The following is a 20,668-nucleotide window of genomic DNA, read 5'->3' as shown; positions in this document are numbered from 1 at the left end:
AGTGAAAATAGCATTCAATTTATTTTTTTTACACAAACATAAATGCAATGCAAGGTTACAACATTTCGTTACCACGTCCATCCTAAATCTTTAAAAATAAATCTAAAACAAATCTTTACTCGGCACATACATCCTGAGGGACAGGTCCTATCAATGAGCATTCTCATGGTTTCAAATCTAGTACCTTAAGATGGCTCCATGCTCATTGATGCAAGGGCTTGTTTCCTTGCATGTCATGGGTTAATAAAAATGTTCTTTTAAAAGGTCAATTCTAAGAATATGATTGAAGCAGAAAAAAAATCAATGATTTCTACCTTAAGATCATCTGTTTGTCTGGTTTTGAGTTGCTCAATATCCTCTAGAAGTCTGTCTCTCTCACTCTGTAGAACCATCAACATTTTCTCAAGAGATGCTGTCTGAGAAGCTAGCTCCTTGTTCTCATTTATGACATCCAAAAGTCTTTGCTCCATCACTGAATATGACAATCCCACCAACTTTTCTTCAGTTTGCTCCTGCACTTTTCCATCAGCACTTTCTGACATTTTAACTCCTGCCTGTAATTTAGCCAGACTTTCAACTTCAGTAAATTTGTTTTCAAGTTCTTTTAAGTTGGCTCCTCCAATACTTGTTTCTTTTTTGAGCTCTTCACATTCCAGAGTTTTAGCTTGAAGTTTTTGTTGAAGCTTTAGAATTAACTGCCTCTCATTTGCTTCAGATTTATCCCCTTGGGTTTGTAAGCCAACAGCCCTGAGCTGTGTAAATTGTTCCAAAATTCGTGCGTTCTCCTCTTGTAAGGACTTTAGGCTTTCATTACTTTTTTCAAGTGAACTTTGTGCAACTTTCCACTGTTCTTCAAAGTTCGATTTTTCATTCTCAAGATTCTTAATTTGCTGCAATTGTTTTTGCAACAGCTCCTTTAGCTGATTATCCTTCAATGACAAGATCTGGTTAAGCTCCTCCCTGTACTTCACCAACTGTGCTTTTAGCATTGCGTTTTCAGAATTAAGGTCATCCATCTGGTTCAGTAAATTTCTGATTTCTTGCTTCAGTTCATTGTTTTCAGTTGCACTCTCCTGAATAATGCAATCCTTCTGCCCAAGCATGTCAAGATGTCGTTGTTCTAGTTGTGTGTATTCTGATAAGATGCGGTCTCGGTCATCTTGCAGGGAAGCCATTGACTTTGTGAAAGCATCCATTTTGCTAACAGCTTTGTCCCTTTCTTCCCTAATCTTCTCAAGCTGGTCCTCCAACTCGTTCAAATCACTGGCTCCTTTCTGGTTATCCTGATGGAGATTTTTCAACTTATTTTCATAGTCATCTATTTGCTTTCTGTGTTGCTGCTGGATTTCCACTACATACTCAGAAATTTCACTGTCCTTCGATGAGACAAGTTTTGAGATCTCAGCATCTTTACTGCTCAGCATTAGCTTCAGCTGCTGGGAAATGGCACTCTGCTTCTGAAGATCACCTCGTAACTTTTCATTATCAACCTGAAGTTGATGACCCTCAGACTGTTTTTCTGCAAGATCTTTTATCAGGGTTTGCTCTGCTACTTTCAACTCAGTCACAGACTGGCTCATGTCAGATAGCTGTGTGCTTAAATAATTATTTTCCTGTGACAATTTGGATAAGGCTGCCTCCTTGTCTTTTAATGACCTCTCCATCTCTTCAATTTTTTCTGACTGTTTGCAAATAACTTCTTTCATGTTAATCATTTCATTTTGATGCTTGACTTCAGCATCCTTACTACCCACATTAAGTTCATTTATGGTCTGCTCCAACTTTGAAGTTCTGAATTGGAGTTCTTGAAGGTTGAATGATTTTACCTTTATCTCCTCATGTAGCTTTTGTAACATTTCTTCTTTCACTTGCACTTGATTTTCCTTACTTTGGATAGTGTCTTGGAATCTAGCTTCCCATTTTTTGGTCTCTTCAATAATCCTGTCTCTGTCATCCTGAAGAGAGGACATAGACTTTGTGAATGCTGCCAGTTTAGCCAAATTGTTATTCAACTCATCCCGCAGCTTCTTTATCGTAAGATCCCGGCCATTTATTTCAGCTTGCAACTCCAAGATTTCTGCAACCACTCTATCTTTGTCCCTTTCCAGCAAGTCCAGTTTGTCCTGATAACTCAACATTTCTTTTTGATGAATTTTTTTCTGTTCATCCAAAATCTCGAGGAGTTCTTTCTCTTTTTCAGTAATTTGAGCTTTTGTCTTCTCTTCATTCTTCCGTAGATCTTCTGTTAACCCCAAGCACTGCATACGAGCATTTTCGGTTTCGGTTCTGGCGTCACGGAGCAAGACTTTGTAAGAGGCAAGTTCTTCTTGAACAAGTTTGACTTGTCTTTCAGAATCGGAAGCCTTTGCAGTCGTAGACTCTAGTTTCTTGCTCATTTCTTCACAGGTAGATTCTGATGTTTTGACTCCTCGCTCCAAGTCTATAATGAGCTCTTGGTACTTGATGCAGTCCTTCTGCAACTGAATTATTTCCTGTTGCTTCTCTTTTAACAGTTCTTGCAGCTCCTTGGTTTCACCCTTGGATGTGGTCTTACCTCTCCGAGCAGACCGGAGCCGCTCTTCAAATTCTTTCACCAGTTTTAATTCCTGGGCTTCTTTTTCTTTGATTAAATGACGTTTCTCTTCTCTGAAGCCATCTAATTCATTGACTAGTGAATTATTCTGTATGTGAAATGTCTTCAGTGCTTCAGTTAACTGATCGATCTTGTCGACATTTTTAAGTAATTCTGCCTCCAGATACTCTCTCTCATTTTTGACCTTGTCTGATATTTCTTGGACATTTTCAAGTTCTTCCTGGAGAAGAGATTTGTCATCCTCTAAAATTTTGACTTTTTCATTTAAGTTTATAGTCTCTTGATGGCATGCTTTTATTTCTTGTTCAAGCTGTGAAATTATTCCATTTTTTTCACGAGTCTCCGCTCTGAGACGAAACTCTAACTGTCGAAGCTTCTCAGACAACAATAGTCTTACTTGCCCCAAAATGTGAACCTCTCCTTCCTCAACTGTAAGCTTGTTCTCTGGGGATTGCATTTCTGACGACGGTGGTTCATTTACTTGGGATTTATAATCAAGTTGGGACTGTAAACCAGACTGATAAAATGCATCCTCACTCTGCAACTCCTCTATGATAGATATGGATGAATTAAATTCATTCAGCAGATGCTCCCTTTCTTTTTGGGTTTTGTCAAACTCTGCTTTGAGATCATCATAAGTTTGTTTTAGTAACTTGTTTTCTTCCTGGAGCTGACTGTATTGTGTAGACAATTCGCTTGTGTGGCTCTGCTTTGCAGCAGAAATAGTTTGCAACTCATTATTCATTCTTTCAATCTCTTCCTCAAGCTCCTGAACTCTCTGCTGTTTAGATTTTGCAAACTTTCGCATCTTTTCCTTTATTTTTTCATTTTCATCACCAGCCTCCTCAAGCTGCCTCTCAACGTTTTGTCGCTCAGCTTCAACATCACGGAGCTTAAAAAACACCTCTTGTTTCTCTTTTCTTGCTGTCTCAACTATCTGCCTCATCTTATCCATTTCATTGCTGATATTTTCATAGGATTGCAAAAGGGATTCATATTCGTTCTTTAACTCATCATGTTTTGTCTTCCACTCTGACAACTCCGCCATCTGGGAACTTTTCAATGAATCCAGCTGATGAGAATATTGTTGCTTCTCCCGAGTTAGAATTTCCAGTGTATGCTTTAGACTTTCACAGGCTGCACTTAGGTTCTGTTTCTCTGCGAACGCACCATCAACTTCAGAAAGAAGCCGCTTCTTCTCTTCCTGGTGTGCTAATTCTGCTTGCTGCAAGGGCTCAAGTTGTTTCTTCATTTCTGCCAAGCTTCTTTCAAGGGTAGAAATCTTAGAAAGAATTTCTTCCTTTTCAGATGTTAAAACATTAATTTCGTGCTTCAGAGTTTTGTTTTCTTTCAGAGCCTCTTTCCGAGATATTAGTGCTGCTTGTAGTTTTCTCTGCATCAGCTCTTTGGACTTCTCTTCCTCAGAACTATCTGCCGACCTCCGCTGAACTTCACTGGTGCAAGCTTTTGTTCTTTTACTTTGTGCTTCGTAAAATATTGATAGTTTCTGTACTTGCATTTCCAGCTCCTCAACAAGTTTTTCCTTCTCAGACAACGTGCATTCTAGTAACTTTATGGTACTCTCTCGCTCTTGTAAATTCTCATGCACTTTTGTTAGCTCTGTCTGCACAGCCAATAACTGAGTTGCGCACACCCTCTCCTCCTCTGCCTCTTGAGACTGCCAAGACTGTTTCAGTGTTGCTTTGAGTTCTGCATTCTCCACCTGAAAGACAGCCAGTTGTGCCTGGGTATTTTCTTTTTCACTGGTTAAATCTAACAGTTGTGTTTTAAGACAATTAACATCTCCAGCTTCATTTGCTAAAGAACGCCGATAATTCTCTTTGTCTTTCAATGCTTCCTCCAGAGCAACTTTGAGGGTTTGGGCCTCAGCTTGGCTTGACTGCCACTGATTTTGAAGCCAGCGAATCTCTGCTGCTTGGCTCTCCTTTTCTTCTTGCTGCTGTTGCTCTATACTAATTATGGATTGCTTCAGCATTTCTGCCTCTTCTGATTTTTCAACAATCCTCACTTGTGAATGTCCCAACTCTGACATTAACTCTACTTTTTCTTGCTGTAGGTGGTTGTTAGCTTCTTCCAGGCTTTTCATACCAGCTTCTTTTACAGATAAGGTGGAAACCATGCTAGCTAATTTCTTCTCAAGGGCTTGAACTTCTTCTTGCTGACCTTCAAATGTAAGCATCTTGCTCTCTTTTTCTTCAAGCTGAACTTTAAGCTGCTCCACCATCCTTTCTTTGTCATGAAGCAAAATATTGACTGAATCTAGCTGTTTTTCCAAAGTCCCTATTAATTCTCTTTTATGTTCAATCTCTGTTAGCTTTGTTTGATGTGCACCTTGGACTGCAGCCAGTTCCTCTTTAACATCCTCTAACTCTTTGCTTTGTGTGGAATATTTTTCTGAAATGTGGTTGTACTCCTCCTTTTGTTGTGATAGCTGCTCTTTGTGAAGTCTGTCCTTCTCTTGAGCCTTTTTGATAGTTTCCTTCCGAGCTAAAAGTGCTGCCTGCAACTTCTTTTGTAGATGTTCCTTTTCTTGCTTGAGTGCGTTTAGCTTATCCACAACTTCAGTAACACCACCATTACTGTCACCAAGGGCTTCACTTGTGTCAGGTAATTCTGTGTCTGAATATTCTGGTACTTTAGATAATGCAGTTTTGAGAGTTTTGAGGTTTGAATTAAATTGATATCGCTCATCTTCAAATGCCTTCTCCTTTTCAGTTAAAACAGATTTGAGTTGTGCAATCGAGGAGTCTTTTTCCTGAACAATTTTGAACAATTCCACAGACAGAGATTCTTTCTCTGCTTCACATTGACTGACATTCTTCTGTAATTGTTCTATGAAGGTTTCTTTCATTGAAAGAGTCTCACTGAGAATATTTATATCACCATCCTTCTCCAGCAGCTGTTGTTTAAGAACTTCAAGGTGCATTTCAAGCTCTCTAAACTCCTTCTGACCACTCGTCACTTGGCTTTCAAGCATTCTGCAATTACCCTGCAGTTCTTCAATTTGCTTGCTTTTGTCTACATCAGCAGTAGCACTTTGTTGCAACTCTTCAACCTTCTTCATCAGATCCCTTCTGGTTAACAGTGCAGCTTGAAATTTCTTCTTGAGTAGGTCCCTCTCCTTTATTAGTGCTTGGGTTTGTGAATGCAGCTGTTTGTTTTCAGTCACAATGCCTTGGTACTGGTCCTCCTTTGCACTTAGAAGAATATCTTTGCTTTCCAGCTGCTTCTTTAGCTCCTCAAGTTCACGTGTAAAGCGGGCAGTCTTCTCATCAGAAGCACAATTCTGCAACTTAAGCTCTTGCATTTCATCAGTCAGTTGTTTTTCTACGTCTGCTGCTTTAACCATTTCCTTTGAAATGGATTCTGAAAGCTGCATTGCAGAAACATCCTTCTCCCTCAGCTGTTGACTGAGAGAAGCCACCAGTTCTTGCTGCTGGGTTATTTGCATAGTTAGAATTTGTGTCTCATGTTCTTTCTTTTGCAGGGTATCAAAATGCTTTGCTACTTCCTTCACTGCATCTTCCAGCTGCTGAGATTTCTTTTCCAGTTTCAGCTCCAGAGCACTGAATTGCTCTTGTATTGAACGATTTTGTTGGAAACTGTCATCTAAAATATTTTGTCTTTCTCTTAGCTCACCTTGTGATCGCTCCAGTTTCTCCTGAAGATCGGCTATTTGTCTTTGTAAATCTTGTAGCTCCAAATGATGACTTAATTTAGAATGACTGAGCTCGTTGTGGAGCAAAAGCTTCTCTTCTTCAAAAGACATTAATTTATCAGCCATGCTTTTAGCACTTTCCAAAATATTACTCTCACTTGCAGTAATGTTACTTTGCAAATTCTCGATTTCTTTTTCTTTCTCAGATAGAGTAAGCTTTAACTCACTCATGGCATTTTCATGACTTAAAACCAAAGCTGACAATTCATCCAGTCTAGATTGTTTTTCAGCAAGTTTCTGACTGAAGCTAGACACCAGCGATTCTTGTTCTTTTAGCTGATTTGCACTGGTTTGTAATTGTGAATACTGTTCAGAAAACTTTTCTTGCAAATTAGCTAAAGCTTTTTGTAAGTCGTCAATTTTAGCATCTTTCAACTCTATTTGATTTCCTGAAAAGTTTAATTTTTCAGTCAGCAGACTATTTTGCTCAGTTTCTTTATCCAATTCTGCCAACCACTTCCTTTCTGATTCCATCAGACTTTGCTCTAATTTTTGAATTTCTAATTTCAGTTTTAAAATTTCCTCTGATTTAAGACTGACCTGTTTCTGAAGACATTCATTTTCGTTCTTCAGATGTTGCATAACATCACGCTTCTCTCTAACTTCGCACATTCTTACAAGTTTCTCTTCGAGCACCTGCAGTTCTTCTGATTTTTGTTGTAACTGCTTCTGGTTGGAGGCATTCATTTCTTCCTTCTCAGCTTTCACTGTGTTCAAATCTTGATCCAGTGCTGAATTTTCTTTCCTGAGTTGATCACACTGCTGATGAAGACTTTCAATTTGCATCAATTTTTCTTGATGCTCTTGTGCTGACTTATCATTCAAAGTCTTTAGTTGCAACTCAAGGCTCTCGATTTGCTGTGCCTGATCTAAATACTTATTCTGAAGAATCACATCATTTTGCTTCAAATCCTGATTAACCATCTCAAGTTGTTGTATAACTTCCTTATATTGGAGATTTTGTGCATTTAGAGCTGCAATCTGGTTATCCATGTTGTTTTGATTAATAGTCAACATTTCCTCTTTGCGCTTCAAGATATTCCCACAGTCATTTAATGATACACGACTCTTCTGCAGTTCCTCTTTTAGTGACTCAATTTCAGCCATCAAAGTATTGCTGTTATATTCTGTGGTTTGAATAATGACATCCTTTTCACTAAGTACTGTCTGAAGTCCCGCTATTTCCTCATCCTTCCTACTAAGCTCTCTACGAAGGTCCTTGAACTGCTCAGACTGCACAGCATACCTTTCCTGCAGGTGGCTAAAAGCAATGTCTTTCTCCTGCAGTAACTGCTCATGTCGCTTTGAATCAGCAAGTACACACTGTACTTGACTCTGGAGTTCAGACACCAGCTTTGTGCTTTCGTTGAACTGTGATTTCAACAAATCGTTCTCACTTGCTTTGTCTTCCAGTCTCTTGACAAGTTTACTCTGCTCCAAAATTGAAGCCTCCTTTTGTGCAATAGTTTCTCTCAATTGATTGATTTCAGAATTCTGTTCATTTACTTGATTATTTAATTGTGAGAATGAATGCTCAAGATTAATCAACCTTTTACAAAGTGCTTCATTTTGAGTTTCCTTTCCCTCCATCTTTAACATTAATTCTTCTTTGCAAGCTGCAGCACTCTCCATGATCTGAGAGAGAGACAACTCCTTTTCCTTAATGACATTCTTCAGCGCATCAGCTTCAGAGCTGGCAGCTGCCAGCTGTGCTCTAAGTTGTGAAACGGTATCATCCAGTTCAGAATGCACTGTCTTGAGTTTGACACAATCTTCAACCTTACAGGCCAGCAGCAAGTCTCTTTCCTCAATAGTGCGCTTCAGTTCATGAGATCTGAAGGTCAAGTCTTGGATTTGGTTTTGAAGTTTAGAAATGGTTTCCATGTTCTCCATGGATTGCATTTCCAGTGCATGGTGCTCTGAAGCTTTTATCTGGAGCTCATCCATCTGTTGTTGCAGGGCTTTCTCTTTCTCTAGCAGAGTCAGCTTGAGCTGACCTGCTTCAGACATCAGAACTTGCTCCTGATGCTGCAACCCTGAAATTATCTGCAAATATTGGCCCAACTGCTCTTCATTTTGTAAAGTTTTGGCTTGGACCTCTTGCAGTAATATTGCTTGCTGATTCAATGACGCCTGTTTCTCTTCAAGTTCCAAGGTAAGCTTTGCAGTGGAAGCATTTAAATCATCAACTTCTTTGTTCAATGAGGTGATCATCCCTTCTTTTAGTGACAACACATCCTGAAGGCTTACAATCTCACCGACTTTACTCTGAACTGCAGACTTCATCTCTTTAAGCTCCACTTGAAGCCTACAATTTTCAGTGCTAAGTGCCTGTGTCTGATCCTGCACAAGAGATGTTGCAAGTTCGTACTCATTCACCTTTTCCTGCAGCTGACTGCACTCAGCAGTCCACGTACTTAAAGACATTTGAAGTTCTTTATTCTCATTCTGAAGATGTTCTCTGTCAATACTTAGTGCGTCCATTAGTCTCTGCAACAACACAACCATATCAATTTTCTGGTCAAGTTGTCCCTGCAAGTCACAGCCTTCAGAAGACTTAATATTTAGGAGTGACTCTTTCTCATTCAACCACCGCCTGAGTTTGTCACCTTCTTCTGTCAATTCTTGTACTTGACTTTCCAAGTTTTTAGTAGTAAGCTGGTGCTGACTTAAAACCTCATGCAAGTCATCCAATTCAGATAACTTTTCTTTCAAAGCCACATCCTTGTCCCCGAGCTCAGCACTGAGTGCTTGAACCTGATTTTGTAACTCCATCATTTCCTCTTGGCCCTTGTGTAACAGTTTTTGGAGTGAGGTGCATTCAGCATTTTTATTACTCAATGCAATCTCCTTTTCACTGTTTGAAAGCTGAAGTTGTTCAAGCTGCACTGTTGCAAACCGTACTTGCCCTTGGATTTGCTCAGTAGTTTGTTGATGCTCTAAAATTTTATCTTTCAGAATGTCACATTCATTCATCTTTTCATGTAACTGCTGTTCCACTGCTAATTTCTTTTCCTCCAAAATCTTTAAAAGCTCTAATTTTGCAGTTAATGCTTCTTTTTCTTCTTGTAACCGGGAGATTGTGCTTGAGTTTTGCGAAATCTGCTCTACTTCAGAGACTATTTTGCTCTCCAACTGCTGCACAACATCATTTCTCTTTGATAGTTCATTTTCCTTATCACTTAGGAGCGCCTTGAGGTTTTCATTTTCAATGGACAGGTCTTTCATACTACATTCCAAGCTGGAGTTAATCCTTAAAGTATTAGCAGCATTATCTTTTAACTCTGTTACAAGGTTAGCTTGCTCTGTAAGGTTCCGAACTTGATCGTCTACTGTTGCCCGCAACTGTACATTTGTTGCATCTAGTGCTTTTGTTTGGTTTTGTAAGTCAGTAACCAATTTGCTCATCTCATCCATCCGCCTCTTTAAGTCTTCCCTTTCAGCTTCTTTAGTCTGTACTTCAAGCATCAATTGAGAATTTGTTTCATCAACCACTTGAAGCCTCTGCTCTAAAGAGGAAACAATAGCCAGCCTCTCCTGCAATTTCCCTTCAGTTTCTTCTTTGTATTCAGCAAGTTGTTTGGATAGCTTCCCAAGCTCCTCTTCTTTTCTAATATTCTCAGCTATTAGGTTATTACAATGGTTTTTCAAAGCTTTCAATTCGTCCTCTAAACATTGCTCTTTTTCCTCTTTCTCTTGGAGTGAACTGTCAAGTTTTTCTTTTGCCGAACTGCTTTCGGCCAACTGAGCCTTCAGTTTTTCAATTTCTTTCTGGTTTGCAGCAGTCGTTTCCTGAAGTTTCTCAGTGGTTACGGTAACCTTATTTTCAAGTGACAATATCCGAGGTCCACATTCTGCCAGATGAACTTGATTTAACATGTTCTGTTTCTGTAACTCTGAATGTACGTTATGAATTGTGTCATTATTTTCTCCAATCTGCTTCATTAAAACCACAATCTCTTTCTCCTTGGCCTCAGCTTCACTCTTGGCATTATGCAACTCAGACTCCATACTGGAAAGCTGATCTACTAATGAGGAAAGGTTGTTATTCATGGTCTGCTCATCAGCAGACTGAGTCTCCTTCAGCAACATAATTTCCCTTTCAACCTTAACTAAGGCTGCTTGCAGTTCTCCAATCTCCTGCTCTTTATATCTATTTTGCTCCTTTAATGTTTTATTCTCCTCTGAATACTCCATCATTCTTTTAGAGAGAGCAGTTTTTTCATGCTCCTTCTCCACAATGACCTCCTTAAGAGTGTCAATCTCCCTTTCACAGCTTTGCAAGTCAGCAATGAGGCGGGCTCTCTCCTCCAAGTGGCTTGAATTAAGTCGTTCTAGCTCCTCATTCGTCTGCTCCAGATCCAGGTGCAGAGCCTCCATCGCAGCTTCCTGTTTCTGTACCTGAATATCACAAAGGAAGATGTTTATATTCAGTTGAGGTTTATTATATAGCGAATGGATGCAGGGTTGGTAGCCTGTGCTTTTTACAGTGATCTGAAATGGTCCATTGATTAGAATCTTCAAAGATTAGTGATTCTCATTCTCCGAACAATTAAACCAAAGGGGAAACTAAATATCAACCAAAGATTGCCTACTTATCAAAAATTAAGATTAAAATGTTAAAAACAAGGAAAGGTAATCTGACCCATTCGAATTCACTTGTTGTGCATTAAATAAAACACCTTTTAAAAAAATGTTCTATTTAATGCACAACAATCTTTGTTTCTGAGTCAGAGAAGCTGTGGTGGGAGCAAAGATAGGAGGTTTTTGAAAAAGTTATTAAAGACTGAAGGCCTGAGACACTCCAAAACTATCTGGGTTGGCAAGATTGGCTTCCCAGATCCAGTGTAGTTAAAGTTCAGGGACAGCCAGAGTGTTACAGTGGGCCCTTGGCTAAGCAAAAAATTTGTAAAGATTGCTTCATGTTACAGAAACTACGTCTTTAATTGGTAACAAACTGTAGTGAAAGCACAAGGTAGGTAACCCCATGTTATGGCTGCTTTGGTAATGGAAATCTGCCCTTAAATAATTCACAAATCACTATCCAAAAATTTGAGATACAAAATAAAATTCGCTCTCACAGAATTTGTGGGAAAAAATGTAAATAAATTTTAAGTTTTTTTCGATTTGCATTTGTTGGCATATGCACAGATGATGCGGCTTTGCATCAAGAAATATCACAATATGGTTTCCTAGGAATTTAACACAGGGGTCACCTGCTATAGTCATCTTTCAAAGCAATAAAACTCTGATAATCCACTTGCCAACTATTTGGAAATCCTGATAGCTCTGCAACTGGCTTACCAGGTGACGTTTGCCATGTTCCCTTCCCACTTGCCGGGACCCCAGTTCCTACGTTCCCCTCCTACCCACTGGGTTTGTTGACTGCCCTCTCTTTAAACTTACTTGAGCCCCGTTTCCCCACACTCCCTTTGAACTTACTGGGTTTGCTGGAAAATTATTATTCTACTGTGTAACATTTAAAGAAAAAGTGAGTTAAAAATGTTTTGGACTGTGTTCACAGAGTAACAGCCAATAAACCAGAAAATCTGCTAATCTGGCACCAAAGTTCTGACAGTGCAGGATAAACTAAGTTTTACTATAAATAACTAGAAACTATGCAGTCATCCACTAAGACAAACCAGAAAATAGCTTCATAACACTTAACAGCATAGCATGCTGTTAGGCCCACAGTTTGTGGTGTTTCTATGACTGCCAACTTTGTTCCTCTCTCTTTATCCATAGCTCTGATATTCCATTTAGTATAACTTTTGATGGCTATATTTTTGAAAATGTCATACCTTTTCTTTGTTTGAAGATAATTTCTCTGAAAGGTCTAGGACTGTATTTTTCAGCTCAGCACACTCTAGTTCAAAAGCACTGCATTTCTTTGTTATGCATCCCAGCTAATAAAAAGAAAACAATGCATTCCTGAACATAATTCACTTTTACACGTCATATGGACATAATAACAACAATCATTTTCATAAGTGGTATGGAAAATGTCAGCAATAGCCATAATATGCAAATAAAATGATTTGGGATTTATGTGACTGTAGACAAAAACCAGTGAAAACCCTAATGTTGAAGGAAAATCAGGATCTTAAAAAAAAGAAATTGTAGTACAGGTGACTAAGATAAAGGGATTCTTCTGATCTTTGAATTGATTTGAATCTCAGATTCAGCAATTCTAAATACAGAATGGTATTACTTAATGGAGTGGATACTGAAGTTCACAAATCAATCCCTATTTTCTGCAGTGGAGTCTTAAATAAGGTTACAAAAATATCATGAAGTTATAAAATTACAGAAGGGCTGGTTTTGTAGGCAATAGAAAGAATTGCAGAACAATAATTTTACAATACAGCATCTCTCACATAAGATGATGTTGCAGGTGAGTTGGATGCTAACTCAGGATAGCAAGAGCAGAAGGCACAGATAAATTCAAGGATGCAAGAGATCTTGTCTATTTACAATTATCAACAGCTTGCCCAAATGAAAATACAAATTTATAAACGACAAATAAAATGGTCAATTCATGAAACTTGATTTCAGTGCAATGGATAGCTGTATGGATGTGTTGGAATGCTTACATTTTCTTCAGTATGCAATAGCTTTTCAGTAAGGTCTTGGCTGGTTATTTCTTGGGCTTTCAAGGATTCCTTGCATTTATCCAGTTGCGTCAGCTTTGCTAAAGTTTCTGTCAACGCACGTTCCTTCTCTGTGAGTGAAACTTCCAAATAGTCCTTCTGGTCGCTGACTCTAGAGATTAACGTCAATGTCATTCAGTTTCGAGTACATGTTTTATTACTTTATATGTAACATTCAGAGGACAGTGGAAAATGAGAAGCTGAAGATGAGACAAGGTTAAGTGAGAGATTTAGCAGAAGTCCACAAAATTCTGTAAGAACTTTCACAGAACAAATTTGAAGAAACTTTTGAAGAGAATCAGGTAGCACAGGTGCTCATTATTATGTACATCATGCCTATGCCTGCTCTTTGATAGAATTATCAAATTAATCACATTCCCTCAGCTCTTTCCCTGCTTTATATATTCAACCCCCTTTCAAAAATTAACTCTACTGCTGCTACACTTTGGGGCTGCACATTCCTAATCATAGTAACTTCTTCCTCGTCTCAGTTGCATAAAAAATCCACTTGCTATTAAGGCTTTGTTGAGAGCATTCAAGGGAAATTACTGCTGCTGGGGAAACGAGTAATTGTGGATGCACTTTATTTTGCATTTGCACTGAAGTTTTTTGTGGAAAATGGTACTTGTCACGATGACCTTTGAACATCTCAGACATGGTCACGATCAGACATACCTACCAGGTCATAGTCCCTGTCATAATAAATCTGATTCTGACTAGTCATTGTGGTATCAGGGCAGGGTGTAAAATAAGTTGATCAGTGACCAGACAAGATGATTTTATGATAATCAGCAACAAAACTGGATGAAGTAAAGAGCAATAATTCAAATTCACCATGTTGTAAAATGTAACATTCTCAATTCCGTCAAATGTCACACTTCAAAATGACTGACAACTTGTACCAAATTTGGCCGAGGGCATGTCTGATGTGATGAACAATGACTCCGAGCTGGAGAGAATAAAATGACCTGTCCTATGTGATCTTCTGTGGATCAGCACACCAACACATATATAGTGATGCTGCAGAAAGCTCTCTGGTAAGTTTTCCCTTTCTCAAAGGGAGTCCCTTGGGGTGAAAGATGACTGCAAGTCTGAGATGACTGCAGAGTCCTACAAGAGACTCTGCCACAGGTGAGGCAGTTGGTGCTTGACCAGGTGAGTAGTTTGGTATATGTGATTCATCTGCTCTTTGCACTTGGCTTCCACATGTTCTCATCTGAAAAATTCAAGTACTTAGTGCCTTCCTGAGTGCTTCCCTCCCATTTTGAACAGTCAAAAGGCCAGGGATTTCCACGAGTTGGTAAGGACATTATATTTTTCAAGGAGGCTTTGAGGATATTCTTCAAGCATTTCCTCTATCTTCCGGGAAACCTTGTGCTAGGATAGAGATTGAAGTAGAGTGCTTGTTTTGCAAGCCTGAAGTCATGTGTGCAGAGACATGCACAGCACCCCTTCCTCTCCCAACATCACCACAAAGTAACCTGATTGAGCTTCACCCAAGTCTCCATGGTGGGGATTGGACCGAGTGAGGATACTGACACCCATCCTGTGAATGAATTTGGTGGATTTTGCAGAGTCACTGTGGGCGGTATTTTACTACTGTTTGGGATGTCTAATATAGGTACTAGTTGGTGGATCAATTGACTACTTTAAATTACCCCTAGTGTAGATGGGCAGAGTTGATGGACATGCGAGAGGGAATAGGTAAAAGGAATATAAGTGAGGAAATAGGACTGAGGGAATTGCTGCAAGAGCCAGCATAGTGGGGTAACTGGCCTCCTATGTCATAGGAAAATAAAGATATGCTGTTGTGCTTGCCACCAAAGGATACAAGAGGATGGGAACCACAGTTTTTGACAAATGCTTGACGTATGGTTTCCTTAGGATGACTGAGATGTCAATCAAAGTGCCAAAGTTATGGGTGACTGATTCCATGAGCAGAGAAAAGATGACATTCAAATTACGGAAATCAAGCTTTATTACTGCTCCGTGTCAATACGATGCAGAGGTTAATGCTCCTACCCTTTTAACCGTTCATTCAGAATGGAAACAAGTTGTTGATGTTGTTCAGAATCACGGCTTTGCTGGCTTCGCAAAAGGGACAGCTGATTCTGCAACCGTTCAGCTTCACTCTGCATCAGGAAAGTTAAAACTTTAAGCAAATTTGCAGAAAATATTCTGGTTTCTCGTGTCATTTTTGAGGCACAGCAACAAGTTCAAAATTTAAATCTATCACCTATTCTGAAAATGAGGAAAGGTATCAAAGCTACAATACAGAATCCATCAAATCGGTTGGAACTTCATCTTTTCATGAATTTGTATAGTATCAGCTCATATGAAATTACTCAGCATTACTCAGGATGAACAGCATCTTTTTCGAACAATACAAAAATCATTTTTAAGAAGCATCTCAAAAGCCAAAACAAGGACAATGACAAACAAAGACAGTCTCTTCAGTTTTCATAAAATCCACTCCTGCCTCTGGTGGTCACATGCCTAGTTTAGATATATGATGATGGGAGGTAATATTTATTCTTTTTCCTATGTATTCCTGTACATCAACTGGGTGATTAAAAGAAATAGATTGATCGAGGACAAAGGACAAATCTTTTGGCACCTGACTCACCAGACAGTTGCTTTCCTCAATACTCTGCATTTTGAGAATGACCTAAAATCCCAGCACTCAAAAGCAGCATAACTTTGGAAATCACCTGGACAATGCCTTGACCTTTCATTCATTGATGTCTATTCAGGTGGCAGTGTCACAGGAGGCAGTGCCGTTGCCTCATAGCTCCAGTGACCGAGATTCGATCCTGAGCTCTGGTGCCGTGTATGTGGAGTTCTTGCACCTTCTCCCTGTGACCACGTGGGTTTTCCCCAGCTGCTCTGGTTTCCTCCCACATCCCAAAAGCGTGCTGGTTGGTAGGTCAGTTTGCTACAATAATCCACCTTCATCTAGGTGGATAGCAGGAATAGCATGTACTATAGAATAGGTTAGAGAGAAATGGAATTAATCACTTGAGAGCCAGCTCAGAGTCAATGGGCTGCATGGCCTACTTCTAAGTTGTAAATAAATACGAGTAAAAAGTACATTCCAAATGTGTTCCCTTCAAGCCCTACTGACTATATATTCTGGTCTCTCTTCAACAGGTGTTTCCTCAAAGGGTTAATGCACAGGATAAATGAACATAGAACATTTTATCCTTCGAAAGCAGAGGGCATACAATATGATCCAAACTTTAAGAAATGTCATCACATGCATTGCCAACAGAGAAAAGATTTTGACTTTCATGAGCAGAACTTGCTATAGCAAAGAGGTTTACTCTCTGCCAGAGGGTCAACATCTGTTTAATGATGTTAAACAGCATCAACATGTCTGTTACTGGAAAGACGAACACCTGAATGGTTCTCTTCAGCAGTACAGTTTACATTAAGGTAATCATTCAGCATCAGGCTACAAATTTACTACCATGAAAAATAGGTTTGGTCATGTCCAGTTTTATTTTCCTCCTCTCACACAGCTGCAAACAGATAAATAAAAGTGATAGAAATTTAACTAACAGAATGGCAGGGCCTGACACAACCTTAAATAATTGCAGCTTCATAATACCTCCTCTCCTGGATTCCACTGGCACACCCCAGTCACAAAAAAAAAGAATGCTGTAATATCTGGAGTTTAATTTACCAAATGCTTAAACATGGGATTTACCTTGTGGTCACAAACACATGAATGATTTACTTCATCTAATGGTTGATAAATTATGGACTGTGCATTGAGCTTACTCTGAGCATACTCACGAAGAGATCAATCTCAAAAACCACTTGCCCAAAAGTTAAACATTTAAAGAATGAACTAAATACAAACTATTATTCATGTCCAGACTCCTTGCCTTTCTTCTTATCATTCTGCTATTTTTTGTATAGCCTGGCTCAGGGTCTAAGACCAGAACAATGCACTCCACACCCTCCCCACATTTTTGCAAACAATCAAGCCATTTCCAACCACTCTTCTTGTACAAATCCCTCCAATCAGATTTCTACCCCAAGCACAGCAATAACTAGATCTCAACAACATCCCTAATGGCATCATTTGTGATTAGGGCAGAGCAATTTTATCCTTCCTTGTCCAGCCAGTAATTTTTGAAACCTGATACAAAAACTAATCTCTCCAATACTCCCTCATGGTCATACATAATGTCGCTCACCAGGCCTCATTCTTATCAAGTTGTAGCCAGAATGCCAACAATGCTACTTCTCCATGCTCACTCTGGTGTTCATCGAAATTCGAACATTTCCCCTCTTTCTGCCCAACCCCAACATACAATTCTCATGTACCTCCCTTGAAAACACATAAAAGCATAGTTGGATCTAACCAGCCCTTCTCTTTAACTTAGACTACTCATTTCATGCTCTGAACAAACACTCATCCCCCTTTGTACTTGCTGATCGACATTACTTTCTGGTTAAACCACGCTCCTAGTTTTCAAACACTTCCATGTCACAGTTCTCCCTAACCCTAAAGTTCTCCACTTGTCCAATTTTGGCCTTTTGTTCATTTTGAATTGAATTGCTCAACTGGTGGCCACGTCACCAACTGTCAAAGCTCTAGGCTTCAGTATTTCCCCCAGCCCCCCCAACCCTCTGTCTCTCCACTCCATCATTCTTTCCTCCTTTCAGGCACACACCAAGACCTACTTGCTTGATTAACCTTTTTGTTAAATGCATTGCACAGACTTTTTGTGGAAGCAGGTTCAGTAATGAGCAGCTTTGAGCATCTCGATTTTTTAAGGGGCTCTAGGAACACAGTGTACAGTACAAGAGGAAGCACCTTGACGTTACATTCATACAACTGGATGAGAAATTAATGGTTACTTCCGTGAAAACAAATAAAGAATCAGGACTATTGCGCTTGCAGGATGTTAGGTGATCTATCCCCTTCCTGATGCATTCTATCAGGTCTACATCATGCGTACCTGACCGCAAAAGAGGCAGGGTATTGCACAGTAGTGCAGAGCACTATTTACTATTGTCTCAAGCTACATTTGTTTCAGTCAGAAAAAACACACTCAGCCAAAAAAGTCTCATGCCTCACACTGATCCAATCAGTATAAATCAAACAATTCTTCTATAATACATATGCATATATAAATTCAACACTTTTAGGAAGAAAATCTTTACTAGATTCCTTAAAGGTGACTTTGTAAGAACAATGAAATTATCAGACGTTTATTCTAAGTGCTTTACAAAAACTTAATGATGTTTCTAGGAACATTATAAGCCGACCAATATTCAAAAATTCGTTTTATTCCTGGCTGATACATATAACTAACTACGTTGACTTGTTTGCTAAGAAAGAACAGAAATCAGTTTTGAAAATAGGTCACTTTTGATTCGTGTAGGAGTGCACTCAAAATCGTGAAAATTTTACTGAGATTCTTGCTGTAAATGTATTTGTAGTCTCAGGTGTGCATTATGTCATCTTTACTACCTTCTGTATTTCCCACCACTGAAAGCTGTAATTCCCAAGTGTTATTTTTCTTGGCTAATGCTTAAGACAACCCAGTTACACTAAAGCAAATCTTAGGATAAAAATATCTACACACACAAACAGATGGAAATCAAACCCAACAATACACAACTAACAACACATTGCAGCAGTTGCTTTTCACCTCAAAAGTGAATATGGGCAAACACACACCTGGGGAAGCCTCAGTAGCTGCCCTTCTTCATAGACACCAAAGGCCACCTGTATTAAAAGGCTTTGTTACAAGATCCTTGAATTTTAGTTTTATTTTGCATTCAAAAGTTTTAACATAATTCAAAAATTCAAACTTGGTGGATTAACCTAAAAGTTTTGATCTGAGAACTATATTGCAATGAGCAACTTTTAGAAGACCACATAAAATGGAAGCATCAGACTTAAAATTTACAATTTATAATTATGATGAGGAGAATTTCTTCACACAGAGGGTGGTGAATCATTGGAATTTCTCCACCTCGAGGGCTGGAAAGGGTCATTCACCGAGCTGATTCAATTCAGAGAATGATGGATTTTTGGATATTGTGAATCAAAGGATATGAGGATAGTACAGGAAAATGGCATTCAGGTAGAAGATCAGACATGATCCTGATAAGTGGAGGAGCTAGTTTGGCATCCTCCTGGCTCCCTTTTCTTACATCCTTATCTTTACCATGGATAAATGACAGATTAGTCAACTGTCCGACAAGTCATGGGACCCAAATTTCTCAATAACAGAAAGAATTTTTAAGAATTGAGTAAATATCTGTTTAGCCAATTTTAGTTAGCAATTTAAATAAGTGGCAGAACTTGCAATTTAAATGAAAACACGTGGTTTCATTATAATGAATAATCTGAAATTACTACCCATTTGCCTGTCAAACACAATGAACCATTATTTTAAACATATCAGTAGATCAGTTGCTATTAAACTATTTCCAATTCAATTTTTTTCTACTGTAAACACAACTGTTAATGTCATAATAATTCTTACACTAAACCACTCTGAATGTTCACGCTTACCTGGTGGAATTCTACTCTGGCACGGAGCTGTGCTCTGTCCTCCAAGTCTTCACAGCGTTCTTCCAAGACTAGTATTTGCTCTTGTAGCCTGTTCCGCTCCACTTCTAACTCTTCAACAACTGCCCTCAGTCCTGCATAATTATAAATGTATTATTGCAATGCTGTTGAAATGAAAACTAAATTGAATGCAATCTTAGTGTGCTTTCAGTTAGTAAAACTCTTGAAGGCTATTAACTACAATACGCTAATTTTACTGTATTTATTCAAAGTCCTTGCTCCAGATTTTGCTGCAGAATTAATGGTGGACACTATTAGTATTTATTGTATTCAGATATAAACTGAATCACAGACTTAAACAAAGAAATCAGGAAGCTGTCACCCGAGCTGCTCTGCTACTTCAGGTTTACTTGATCAGTGACTCCCTACATGCCCTGTATTCAAATGTATAGAGGTGCAAAATTACAATATATACATGGAAGATAAAAAATCTAAACTCAACAGATAGAGCTGGGAGTTTCCCATTCCAGTGAACAAAAAAATTAACAAAGATCAAATTCAAATTAGTATCGATCTCATTCCTTTAGATTTTTGGTAGAGATTGGAAGTTAGATTTTTAAAAAAGGCCTTCTTACTTTTTCTCCTTGTTATATTTCTTTCTGAATCCCTTTTTTTCCCCCCTTAATTTCAATTTTTGTACCATATTTGATAATTTAAAGACTCAATATTTAGAATTCTTCAGTCGGATTGGTTGTATTCAACAGCTACTTTGCCAAATCATGGAAATCCCAGAGACATCTGCAGAGGGCAGAGTTTTGGTTCCAAACTTCAGCAAATTCCAATGCAAATCCCCAAAGAAAGCTTGAGGGTAATTTTAAGCATAATGAATGACTGGCACCATTTGTTCAATGCTGAAAGCAAAATCTGCTCTTAAGCAAGTCCACGAGCTAAGTGATTTTAGGTTAGATTTTTAAAACCCTAAACTTAGCTTTGCACATGGCTTGAACACAGACAAGCAAGCCTAAAATAATTGCAAATTTTAATGCAGTTTTTATAAGCCTAGTGCCTACGTGACTGTGTGTTAAGTGATGCTTCATGCTGAGCACCTGGCGTAGATTCTTTCCAAATTCTAGGTTCCAGACAGAGCC

At 38.8% G+C, this 20,668-nt stretch overlaps 1 protein-coding gene across 2 annotated transcripts in view; it reads right to left on the bottom strand.

Annotated features, from left to right (window-relative positions):
• LOC127577600 (golgin subfamily B member 1-like) overlaps positions 1-20,668 on the bottom strand; it is a 68,090-nt gene that overhangs the window by 13,585 nt on the left and 33,837 nt on the right. For both annotated transcript variants that reach the window (XM_052028862.1, XM_052028863.1), the window contains exons 17-21: positions 19,524-19,654; positions 15,005-15,114; positions 12,926-13,094; positions 12,134-12,238; positions 315-10,733 (exon numbers count right to left, since the gene is read on the bottom strand). In XM_052028862.1, coding sequence (XP_051884822.1) covers positions 315-10,733; positions 12,134-12,238; positions 12,926-13,094; positions 15,005-15,114; positions 19,524-19,654 — 10,934 coding nt within the window. The remainder of the gene's footprint in view (positions 1-314; positions 10,734-12,133; positions 12,239-12,925; positions 13,095-15,004; positions 15,115-19,523; positions 19,655-20,668) is intronic.

This window comes from Pristis pectinata, chromosome 14, assembly GCF_009764475.1.
Source record: "Pristis pectinata isolate sPriPec2 chromosome 14, sPriPec2.1.pri, whole genome shotgun sequence".
NCBI classification, from domain to species: domain Eukaryota; kingdom Metazoa; phylum Chordata; class Chondrichthyes; order Rhinopristiformes; family Pristidae; genus Pristis; species Pristis pectinata.
Note: the sequence above shows the minus strand (reverse complement) of the source record. Positions and strands in the feature narration are given on the sequence as shown.